The sequence below is a fragment of the Mytilus galloprovincialis genome, chromosome 10 (assembly GCF_965363235.1).
Source record: "Mytilus galloprovincialis chromosome 10, xbMytGall1.hap1.1, whole genome shotgun sequence".
Classification (NCBI taxonomy): Eukaryota; Metazoa; Mollusca; class Bivalvia; order Mytilida; family Mytilidae; genus Mytilus; species Mytilus galloprovincialis.
The window spans coordinates 13,637,136-13,650,134 of record NC_134847.1 but is presented as its reverse complement, the minus strand read 5'-3'; the positions used below and the strand labels follow the sequence as shown (position 1 = coordinate 13,650,134).

Here is a 12,999-nt window from a genome sequence, read left to right as displayed (position 1 = left end):
GTGAACGTAGTTACTATAGTCATTCATTTAATGCAAACTTCCTCGATCTATATTTATAAAAATCATAGAGTTCAATTTACACAATTGTTTTCTTTTTGTGCTAATTTATTTTTGAATGATGAATATTTTAAATATCAGAGTTTTTAAAAACATAGGAAGTAATAACTACTTACTTTTCAGGATTTTCGTTTTTCAGTGAGAATCAGCTTCATATTTTACTTGGAATTTCAAATGTTTTGACACAAGCGCCACTGATTACTTGTTTGTTTGTAGGCGTAGCGCATGTCATGTCACAATGTGGGTGAATTCCTTATATCTGTGGTGTTCATTCCAAAAAACAAATCTTGACAATTTGATAGAGACTTTTTAGTGCAAAAGAATAAAATTATGTGTCATTGTGCTCAAAACGATCATTTTATTTAAAATAAGTTGGACTCTCAACACCATCCCTTCAACAATGCTTTTTAATAATTAATTCGTTACAACAATATAATTGGCATGACCGTTCTGGAAAAAAAATTTCGAAAAAAAGACGTCATGCATTACCTGCCCGTTAAATCAATAAACAATTATATTTTTGAATTAAAGAGGAACAATCGATCAAATATTATTTTCAAACATCACTGTTTTCCTATGAAAAACAAGTTGTAATATAGAAGAGAAGAAATGTTTTCTATTTGATAAATTGTGTCCATGGATATTTATTTAAGCAGTTATTTAAATGCTTTAAAGATGAAAAGACGTATTTTTTCGTTTATTTAGGAATAGTCATGAATTCAGAAATAAGGTATTTAATTATATCCTTATGCTGAAACGAACACATTGCTTTTGCAGAAATTCGAGATTTTAACTTATTTCTCTGGAATTGGAATGAGACCCCAACCTACTCCCTCAAATTTATTTTGTGAGAATTTAGTCCTCCGAAATTGTGTTATTTTTTTTCTCTGACTGGCGCTGTTGGTCACGCTATATTTCAATTTTTACACAGGGCAAAATTCTTAAATGAAAAATTGCATTGACCTGAGAAAAAGTGATATATTTCAGTTCATTACAATATGCTTTTTTCTACAAGTCTTATTTTTCTATATATCATCTTCATTTATTGATTCATATACTTTTACCCGAATACCAGACATTCGTATATCTTAATTAATCGGGAGTAACATTACACTGTTTCTAAATATCATTTCACCATTGGATGTATAACAAAATATTGCTGAAAGGACCGATCTTATAGACAATACGGTAATCAAAAGTGGGGTCAAAACACAATTTTAGGTCAATACTTACATCTACAACAGGTGTAGTAGAGAGACGTTTTGACGTGAAGTACTCTTTCCTTCGATTCTTGTATCATTATTTACCATTATTCTGAATATCAGTTTTAAAATAATTTTGGATGGTAAACATGGTATAAGGCGATTTAGTAACAAATTTCAATCTCGGATACTTTTGATATCACTCATTACCTGTTTGAATGTATAATGTACCGTCCGTTTTTTTTAATGTCTTCTCTAATTGTTGGATAAAAATATATGTTAACCTCTGGGAAATTTCAATTTCCCTTTCCATTTGAATGAGTTTACTTGGCAATTCAAATCGTTTAATTAATGCATCATGATCAACTAACATTTCCTTTTTGATATTCGTCTAAACAGGAGATTAGAAGACAATCCTCTAGACTGCTTAAATTGCGAATTAGAAAAAATTAAGATTTTTCTACAAAATCATTCAAATTTGGGAAATGCAGGTGCTAGGTGTGAAGGACAACTGTTAATAAGCCATTCTTTCACCAACTGTAAAGGTACTATATAGCTAGTTTAAAACACATAGTAACAAATTCACTTTTAAAAGAATGGCAATACATATTTGCAGCGTTCGACTAATGTTTCCCACATATAAAGGGCAAATGATACTTGGATATTTGCATATTGCAACGTGATACAAAACACAAAACAGTAAAATAATCATGCAAATCATAACAATGTTCTTTTCCCTCTATATAGCAAAGACGTGCATGTAGTATGATAGTCAACGAGACAAAAATTCACACGAGTCCAAAATTGTGCGTAATATTACGAGACCAACGTTCACATCAAGAATGACCATACGGAAGATTAAGCTATGACAATCCCATACATGTAAAACAAAGAGTGATATATTTCAAACATGAAACTTAACGGGCTGATAATTTAAAAAAACAATAATTGAGAAATGCTACTATAAGCAACTATGAAATCAATAACGTAACATATCTGAGAAAACGCAAAGGATTTTGAATTATTAACCACTCAAAATATATAAGGAGCCGATATTTTCAAACACCTAATTCTTATAAATAGATATGCTAAATGAACCTTTGTTGGAATAGTTGGTTTTTATTCAATAGCAAAATAACACACATGCATACAACATTTAGCTTTGACTTTCGTCGCAAGTTATATTGCTGTATAAATAAAGCTAGCAGAAGTATACCGCTGTTCAAAAGTCACAAATCGATCGAGAGACAGATCCGAGTCACAAACTAAAACCCATTGAATTATTATTTTTATATTGAGAAATACAATTTCATTGTTTTCTTTTCAATAGATTGCATAATTCAGCTCTTCAACTGTTTATGTTCTGTTACCTCCTGTTCTTTAAAATATTCCGCTTTTATATTTCCATGTGAAAGTAAACTAGAAAGGTGCTTTGGTAGCATCAATTTATAACTTGTTGTTGTTCTTTTTTGAAAAACAGAACGTTTTATCTGTAACTTGATTCACATATCAGAGTAGTTCCCTGTAAAAATGTATTTAAAATAACGTCATTCGAATGCATAGTATTACAAACGTGACTACCTCAACACATTACAATTAAAAAACATATTTTTAACCTTCCAAAATAGTTAAAATTTACTCTAGTTCTACTTGTGTGAGTGGTTGTTTATTTTGGGTATTTAGGAGCATTTTGTAAACGTTAACTTACATCAACATTGTTGTGTTCTGCTGTCTGTGTGACATATAATTATTTCCTTCAACGTTTTACTTTACCTGTGTGGGACATTGCGACTATCACATAATACAACATCCCCGGTATAATACATGTTTAAATGGACGAGGTATAGAACGATCTTATTCATTTAATTTAACTACTATTTGTCTGCGAAAAAATAGTAAACGATTCATTTTGAACTTGCTGTTGTTTGTGTAATATATCGTGTTTGGTAATTTGTAAACTATATGTTTATCAGAAACGACAACATCGCTATATCAAGATTGTACTCAGCACCACACAAGCCGTATTGGAACTAGTAAAGGTTAGATCAGTATTCATATTTAATCAAAGTTCAAATTAATTCCTGACAAAAAAATGTAGGAAAACACAAAAACAAAGATAGTAAATATGTAATTGAAAAGAAATGTCAGACACATATACACAACATCGAAACATGTCACAAATTTGACAAACTTAAATAAAAGCCTTTGATTTTATATTTTTTGTCTCGTCATTAACGTATTTCCAATGTACCTTGAGTTGAAATTTAGAAAAACGCAAAAAATATGTCATTAAACATAATATCATTCACATATACACAACATCGAAACATGTGACGAATTTGACAAAAATTTAACAGATAGCATTTGATTGTACATGTATTTAGTTGTTCCTGTTATTTATTTATTTTTATTCATCAGCTAATTTATTTTCAATGTAGATTGACTTGACTAAATATATTTTTTTCTTTTTCATTCTTGGGTTGTTTTAAATGATTTTTATTTCTTCTTAACTTGCTGTTGTGTGTTTTGCATTTTGTTATAAAATCTGTTTAACCAAAAGATGTAGAAGAACACAAAAATGTATTAAATGTAAAATTAAAAAATAGGCATCTATTCATAAAAATTCTTATTTACATATAATTTGATTGATTTTGTCTCATATTTCTCTTATTGGTGTTAATCGGTAAATGTTTTGCAATTTTCTGTACCAAAACTCTTGCTAACTTTAATGGAATGATAAATATTTTATTTTCTTTACATATTTTTCTGTGTATGTAGAAAGGCATATATCTTTTTTTCAGAAGGAATTTATACGAAAAAAGCTTTTCCAATGCCAAAGTTGAAACAAGACTATAACATGACTCCTTAACATGATGTTGTTTGCTTTCTCGTTTAAGTTTTTTTTTTATCATTTAGTGATTGATTTATTAATATATGCTTGTTCGTAATCCATCTTATTTTTTTGTCAGAATTAGAAACGACACCAGATGCGGTTAAAACTTCCACTGCTATGAACCATCAAAGAAGTACAGTTGACAGTACAACAGGTAAGGTCATATCACAATGTAGATCTCAATTAACAAAAGTGGAAGTTGTATAAACTCATAAAGAAAATTAGAACACATATTTTAAACTTAGTTTATAAAAAAAGGGTTATAACATACAACTCTTATTTCCTCTTATATTTTATGATGGTATAACACTTAACTCTTACGATAGGGATCGTTCTTGATTTTCATATGATAAAGACATTATCTTTCATTAAGTTGAATTGAGGACTTGAGCTGCCAGGTCAGTAACTGCTAGTAGCCCTTTGTTAATATATGTCATTTTGCTTAGTTTCTTTTGTTTCCTATTCTGACATCGGACTCAGATTTCTATTGAACAGAGTTTTACTGTTCTTATAATTGTGGTTTTTTTTCTACATTAGCTAGAGGTAAAAGGGAAGGGTTGTGATCTCACTCAACAATTTAGTAAAGCATTTATTTTCTCCTGAATCCGCTGTTGTATGTTTGATATTAGATTTTTCATAATAATTTCTGTATTTTGTAATTATATATTTAACAGATTTGACAACAACACCAATTCAAGATTCTACTGATCAGCAAACAAGCCTAATTGAAATATTTACAGGTTAGATAAATTTTCATATATCTTATCAAATTTCAAATTAATTGTTGACTAAGAGTTATAGTAAAACACAAAACGAAAGGTAGTAAATATGAAATTGAAATAAATGTCAAACACGTATACACAACATCGAAACATATCTAGAATATCACAAAGGAGTAGGTCCGGTAAGGGTCGATTTTAGCCTCAAATTTCAGGTTCATCTAAAGAAAGATGGTTGACACTTTTTAAACACTTAAGCGTCTATTTCAATTGATTCAATTAGTTTCTGTGAGAGATTTAAACTGATATAGTCATTAAAAACGCTCCGGTTCAAGCTTAAATATGAAAAATGTATCAAATATGCTAAAAAAACGTCACTTTTCAGATGATTTTTTTGTCAAAATTGAAAGTGGCCGCATCCGTGTTCATCCTTTATATATGTTATGTATTATCATCAACTACAACTTGCATTTCAATATTATGAATGAACACGAATGCGGCCACTTTCATTTAAGACGGAAACCGTCTAAAATTTTAACTAAAATGCAAAAATTGTGAAGATTTCAGTAATTTAGCTTGACTTTATAATGCTAGTACTCGATATATGTGCATTGTATTGTCAAAAAACAGCACATATTTATGTAGCAGAAGCATTCTTCTTTCCAGTAAATAGCTACAAGATTACATTTTAACAATTTTGTAAACAGCTATATTTTGGGGCCAAAAGGGGGTCTTACTGAACCTTCTCCTTTAATTAATATCATTTGATTATTTTTTTTATTAATGTATTTATATTCAACGGTTAATCTATTTACAATGTAGATTGACTTGACTAAACTTTTTTTCTATGAGTTTCCAAAAAAAATCTTCAATTTCTTCTAAACTTGCTGTTACATGTATATGTTTGCAATTTTTTCATGTTTTTTTTTTTTTTTAATTATATGTGTGTTCCTAGAAATGATGAAAAATACAAAAAATGTGGTTCATGTATAATTTAAAAAAGACAAATATACACAAAATCGACACGTGTCACGAATAGGAAAAATTATATTATCTTTATTTAATTTATTTATTTTGTCTCATATTTCTTTGATTGATGTTCATCAAAATTTTTTTTTCAATTTTATGTATCAAAATTCTTGCAGGTTTTTAACATATTTTTCGATGAAAATAGAAAGACTAAAATCTTTTTTCCTCATTCAGGAGGAATTTCAACCAAAAATAATGTAAGCAACGTCAGGAGAAGAAAGTTGAATGGAAAATAAAATGGAGATTAGAACATATCTCCTTTAAATGATGTTGTTTGGTTTCTCGTAAAAGTTTTTTTTCTCATTTTGTGATTGATTTATTAATATATGCTTGTTCGTAATCCATCTTATATTTTTTTGTCAGAATCAGAAACGACACCAGATGTGGTTCAAACTTCTACTTTTACGAACTATCAAAGAAGTACAGTTGACAGTACAACAGGTAAGGTCATATCGCATAGTAGATCTCAATTAACTAAAGTGGAAATTACATACTCATAAAGAAAATTAGAACACAAAAAGTCATATTCAAACTAAAGTTTTATAAAAATAACACACAGCCCTTTGTTCTTCTCATATATTTATAAAACTTAACTCTAACGAGAGGTATCGTTCTTGCTATTCATATGATAATGACATTATCTTGCAATAAGTTTGATTGAGGTCTAGAGACGGCAGTTCAGTAACTGCTTGTAGCCCTTTGTTAATATATGTGCCATAGTCATTTTGCTTAGTTTCTTTTGTTTCCTTTTCTAACATAGGACTCGGGCTTCTTTTGAACTGAGTTTTAATGTTCGTATTACTGTGTTTTTTTTCTACATTGGCTTCAGGTAAAGGCGAAGGGTTGATATTTCACTCAACAACTTAGTAAAGAATTTATTTTCTCCTGAATCCGCTGTTGTATGTTTGAAATCGATTTTTCATAATGTTTTTCTGTATTTTGTAATTATATGTTTTCTAGAAATGACAACAACACCAATTCAAGATTCTAGTAATCAACAAACAAGCTTAATTGAAATATTTACAGGTAAGATCAATTTTCATATATCTTATCAAATTTCAAATTAATTGTTGACTAAGAATTATTGTAGTAAAACACCAAAACAACGGTAGTAAATATGAAATTAATATAAATGTCAAACACGTATACACAACATCGCAACATATCCAGAATATGAAAAATTTAATGAATAACATTAGATTATATTTTTTTTCGTTATTAATGTATTGAAATTCAACTGTTAATCAATTTACAATATAGATTGACTTGACTAAACTTTTTTCGATGAGTTTTTTAAAAAAAAACGTAAATTTCTTCTGAACTTGCTGTTGTGTGTTTGAAATTTTTTTCATGATTTTTTTTTATCATATGTGTTTTCCTTAAATATAGTAATTAATGTAACATTTAAAAAAACACAAATATACACAAAATCGACACGCCTCACAACTAAGAAAAATTAAAAGACCTTCATTTAATTTTATTGATTTTGTCTTATTTTGCCTTGATTGATGTTCATCAATAAATATTTTCCAATTTTCTGTATCCAAATTCTTGCAGAATTTTAACATATTTTTCGATGTTAATAGAAAGGCAGACATCTTTTTTCCTAGTTCTGCAGAATACAATTAATTTTCCACCAAGAATAATGTAAGCAATGTCAGGAGAAGACAGTTGAAACAAAAACAAATTTACACTTAAACATGTCTCCTTAACATGATGTTGTTTGGTTTCCCGTAAAAACAAATAATTCTAAATTTGACATTGATTTATTGATAGTTGCTTGTTTGAAGTCAATTTCATTTTTCTTTTTTATCAGAATCAGAAACGACACCAGATGCGGTTCAAACTTCCACTACTACGAACGATCAAAGAATTACAATTGAGAGTACAACAGGTAAGGTCATAATATCACATAGTAGATTTCAATTAACAAAAGTGGAAATTATATACTCATGAAGAAAATTAGAACGCATCTTCAAACTAAAGGTTTATAGAAATAGTGTTATAACATACAGCCCTTTGTTCTTCTCATATATGTTATGATGATATAACACTTAACTCTAACGGGATCGTTCTTGATTTTCATATAATAATGACATTATTTTTCATTAATTTTAATTGAGGGATTAAGCTGGCAGGTCAGTAACTGCTAGTAGCTCCTTGTTAATATATGTGTCATTGTCATTTGCTTAGTTTCTTTTGTTTCCTATTCTGACATCGGACTCGGACTTCTTTTGAACTGAGTTTTACTGTTCTTATAAGTGTGGTTTTTTTTCTACATTAGCTAGAGGTAAAAAGGAAGAGTTGAGATCTCACTCAACAACTTAGTAAAGCATGTATGTTCTCCTGAATCCGCTGTTGTATGTTTGATATTTGACTTTTCAAAATGATTTCTGTATTTTCTAATTATATGTTTAACAGAATTGACAACAGCACCAATTCAAGATTCTACTAATCAACAAACAAGCCTAATTGAAATATTTACAGGTTAGATAAATTCCTTTATCTTATAAAATTTCAAATTAATTGTTGACTAAGAAATATAGTAAAACACAAAAACAAAGTTAATAAATATGAAATAAAGATAAATTTCAAACATGTATACACAACATTGAAACATATCTAGAATATGACAAATGTAATGAATAACATTTGATATTATTTTTTTTTTCTCGTTATTAATGTAATTATATTAAACGGTTAATTTATTTACAATGTAGATTGAATGACAAAACTTTTTTTTTCTATGAGTTTTAAAAACGATAACTTTTATTTCTTCTCAACTTGCTGTTTTGTGTTTGGTATTTTTTTTCATGATTTATTTTGTTTTTTTAATTTTATATGTTTTTCTAGAAATGTAGAAAAATACAAAAAATGAAATAAATGTATAATTTAAAAAGACAAATATACACAAAATTGACACGTGTCAGGAATCAGAAAAAAATAAATGACCTACATTTACTTTTGTTGATTTTGTCTCATGTTTCTTTTATTGATTTTTATCAGTAGATGTTTTCCAATTTTCTGTATCAAATTGCTTGCAAATTTTTAACATATTTTTCGATGTGAATAGAAAGGCAGATATCTTTTTTCCTCAAACAGGGGAAATTTCTACCAAAAACAATATAAGCAATGTCAGGAGAAGAAAGTTGTTTGGTTTCTTGTAAAAGTTTGTTTTCTCATTTTGTGATTGATTTATTCATAGATGCTTGTACGTTATCCATTTCATTTTTTTTGTCAGAATCAGGGACGACACCAGATGCGGTTCAAACATCTACTACAGTTGACAGTACAACACGTAAGGTCATATCGCATAGTAGATCTCAATTAACAAAAGTGGAAACTATATACTCATAAAGAAAATTTAAACTTGAAAAAAGTGTTATAACATAAATTCCAATCTTTAACATATATAATTGTGTTGACTAGAATAACTGGGAAATGGCTGTTATACTGATGTCAGGAACGTGTCCTCAAAACTAAAGCATGAACATAAAAATGAGTTGCTGTGAAATGCTCGTTTCTGTTGAAACAAATAATTTGTTATACACCCATTTTAATCGTTAAATTGATTACATGTTCTATCGAGAAACAAGTATAAATGAATAAAACAGGAAAGCCTTAATGCTGGACCAATTTCTGAAATGTTAACAATAATGTCGGTGCATAAGATAAAAACGATTAGGGGAAATTGACTGGTATGAAAAAAGCTTTCCTGGACTATTTCAATACAAATTACGCAGATTATCAATCAATGTTTTATGATAAAAATATGTAGTAAGAATATTTATTGTTAAGGTCAAACTCTGATTGGATAATGAACATGACTCTTTAGTTGTTTATTTTACATTGTCAACGCCGTGAGAATCATTGCGAACAGAGTCAGGTAAAATATTGATTGTATTAGCTTATTACATAATATTTTTATTATGTTGTAGGTATAATAGATATTGAAGTAATCATCTATATATCGAGCGGAGCTGCCATTTTTCTTGTTTTCATTTGCAGCAGTATTGTTTGCTTTTGTGTAGGAAAAAAATATCAGAGCGCAAATATAAATCAAAATTTAGGAAATACCCAACAGATAAATGTGAATGCTCGTGCAAACGTAGACGATGCTGTTTCAACAAGCCAAAACATTCCAACTAGAAGCGGGAGTGATATGGAATATGAAGAAATAAATGAAATAGAGATGTCCGATTTTATTTTGTCGCAACCCGGAGAAAGAAATACTACTGCTGATGACAACTCAAATTATTCGTCAGAAGGGATACAGCTGCCTACAGGAGATTATCTGAATCCATATCAGTCGCTGCTGCCTTCACGACAGCAGCCAACACAGGAGGATTCAGATGACTCTGGGGAGAGCAGGCCTTACACAAACCTGTACGAACCTCTTCAACAGAATAGACAGGAAGAATCGTCAGCATATGCAAGATGTGCAAGTATAGTGTGTGAAGAAGTCGTTGATGAACCAATATAAACAAATCGATCCAAATTTAAAGGAAAAGGGCAAACGGAATATGAAAACTTTCGAAAATTACAACTTTGCAGTTACGATATTACTATTGAATAGTTTTTAAAAAGTGAAGCATGCTTGTGCTGAAATGAAATAAGTAGAGCATCTACGATACCCTTTTTGAAATTTTCCTTTAATCAGATAAAAGAAGATGTGGTATGAATGCCAATGAGAAAACTCTCCATCCAAGTGACAATTTATAAAAGTAAACCAGTATAGTCGAAAGTAAGGTTTCAACACGGAGCCTTGGCTCACATCGAACAGCGAGCTATAAAGGGCCCCAAAAATTACTTGTGTAAAACCGTTCAAACGGGAAAACCAACGGTCTAATCTATATAAAAACAAGAATCAGTTTAAAAATTATCAAGAAACATATCATAAGTTTTCCTTAGATTAGTTTCGTTATTATATTAGGATTACTTTTGATGATATGTTTTTATTCATTTTTCTGTACTTATCCATTCATGGCTTTCAATGTTTTGGATTTGAGTGTTGTTGCTCTTCGGACTTATTAATTTTAAAAAAGTGATAAGTTTATTTTCGATCACTGGGTCGATACAACATGCATGTTGGACTATTGTTTCCCGAACTTAGTTTGTCGATGCTCACATTATTTATAATACTTTTTTTTGTAAATTCTCTGTATCTTAATGTATCAATCTTTAAGGAACTAGTGTTTCGACTCCTTCTTTCAAAGTCAACCTAAGATATATTGGACATAGCGTTATTAAAGTTTTTCGGTATATAAACACCATTGGGTGTGTTTTTTTGCGCGTTGAGCGTATCTAATCCATACAAATCAAGAAAAGGGGATTTTAACCCATTAAAATAAGGTATTATTATAATAAAAACAATGTGTAAGTAAAATCCAAAAGCCTAAAAAATGCCCAAAAATATTTGATTGATCAAATTTTATATTCTCTCCCTCAGGAGCACATTTCAAATCTTGTTACATATTCAAATTCAATAACATACAAAGGTATAAAAACAGAACCATGTTTGTTTATTATAATTGACTCTCTATTTTCTTTTGTACAGCTTATTGCATAGAAACTGATTTTTTGTTTGTTTTATAGTTGTAAATATAATTGGATATAATTCTTAAATGTGCAGATATACTTCATCAATTTGTTTCTATAAAATTTAAGGTAGCAAAGGAGCAATTAAATAGCAAAATTGCAAAACAACGACCAACAGAAGTCCACCATAATACACAGAAAATTTGAGATTAAACAAGATAAACCCACCAAATGACCGGGATAAAATCATTTACTCCAAAAGGGTAAACAGTTATTGTTAGGTGGGGTTTTTTTTTTGGCTATCGTTATAATTGCTCCTTTCATTACACAATGCAAGACATATCTAACAATTTGGTCACAGTAAGTGTATGTCTATAAGTTGATGTTCTTTTGGACATATTATCCTGGTCTTTTTACAAGAAGTATCTATCAGCATATGTATACTTTTTCATTGTTGAGTACTACAAAAATATTAGTTTTTATGAAAACTGCGTGAACTCATTAAGTGTATTTATAAAAATGAATAAAGATGTGCTTCCTTGTACATTATCATACTGCATCTGTTTTACTCAACTATTGTATTTGTATTTATATTGTACTTTCTATATAAAATTGTGTATTAGTTTTTAAGAGAATGAATGTATTTATCTATCTATCCATGGACTTATCTTTTTAGTAGAGCGTGATTGGTTTAATCGTCGTTCTTACTGAATTTGTAGACAATTTTACATGTAGTAATTTTGAAGGAGGAAAAGAAGTAATAGTACTCTTTGAAGGAATATGTTCATTTTTTGTTCTCATCACTTTGCGTCCGTGTCGTCCGTTAAGTTTTACAAAATCTTCTCCTCTGAAAATAATGGTCCAAATTTAACAAAAGTTTGCCACAATTATCATACGGGTATTTATTCAAGGAAATGTCCGCCCTGAAATTTTCAAATAATTCAGACAACCCGTTGTTGGGTTGCTGTTCCTGAATAATGTTCAGCAAAGTAGGATCATCAAATAATTCAATATGACCAAAATTTCCGATTGACCTATTCAGGTGTTATTGCCCTTTGTAGTTAATTTCTCGTATATGGTTGTTATCATTTATTAAAATCTTCTCAATTCAAACCACTGGGCCAAATAGAAAAAAAATTAGCCACAATTTTCAATATGGTATCTTGATTAAAAAAATGTATCTGATGACTCTGTCATCCAACCATAAAGACTGCCATGTCTAATAATAAAACATATGGGTTTACTTTATATGTCTTAGGGGAAATTGTAAAAGAAAAAAAACTTGAAAACTTATCTAAATAAGGATAACGGGTCTTCAGTAACTAAACTAAGATTAAAATAGAATGATCTGTTTAAGATTTAACTACTGGTAAAAAATAAACCAACGTGGCCTTAATCCTTATTAGTGTTTCTAATACTGTTTATTATATGTTAACCTTATTCTACGTGAATTACAAAACACAGTAGATACAGGTGAGCGACACAAGCTCTTGAGAGCCTTTACCTGTAGTTGTTGTTGCGAATGTCTTTTCTGTACATTTTTTTACTTATTCGTAAATAA

At 29.4% G+C, this 12,999-nt stretch overlaps 1 protein-coding gene across 1 annotated transcript; it reads left to right on the top strand.

The window, feature by feature from the left end:
* Positions 1-3,236: 3,236 nt before the first annotated feature.
* LOC143048871 (uncharacterized) lies at positions 3,237-8,392 on the top strand. Its single transcript, XM_076222739.1, has 7 exons — positions 3,237-3,298; positions 4,229-4,306; positions 4,827-4,892; positions 6,264-6,341; positions 6,861-6,926; positions 7,717-7,794; positions 8,322-8,392. The coding sequence occupies exons 2-7, from the start codon at positions 4,270-4,272 to the stop codon at positions 8,390-8,392; spliced, it is 396 nt and encodes a 131-aa protein (XP_076078854.1). The 5' UTR covers positions 3,237-3,298; positions 4,229-4,269.
* Positions 8,393-12,999: the final 4,607 nt, after the last annotated feature.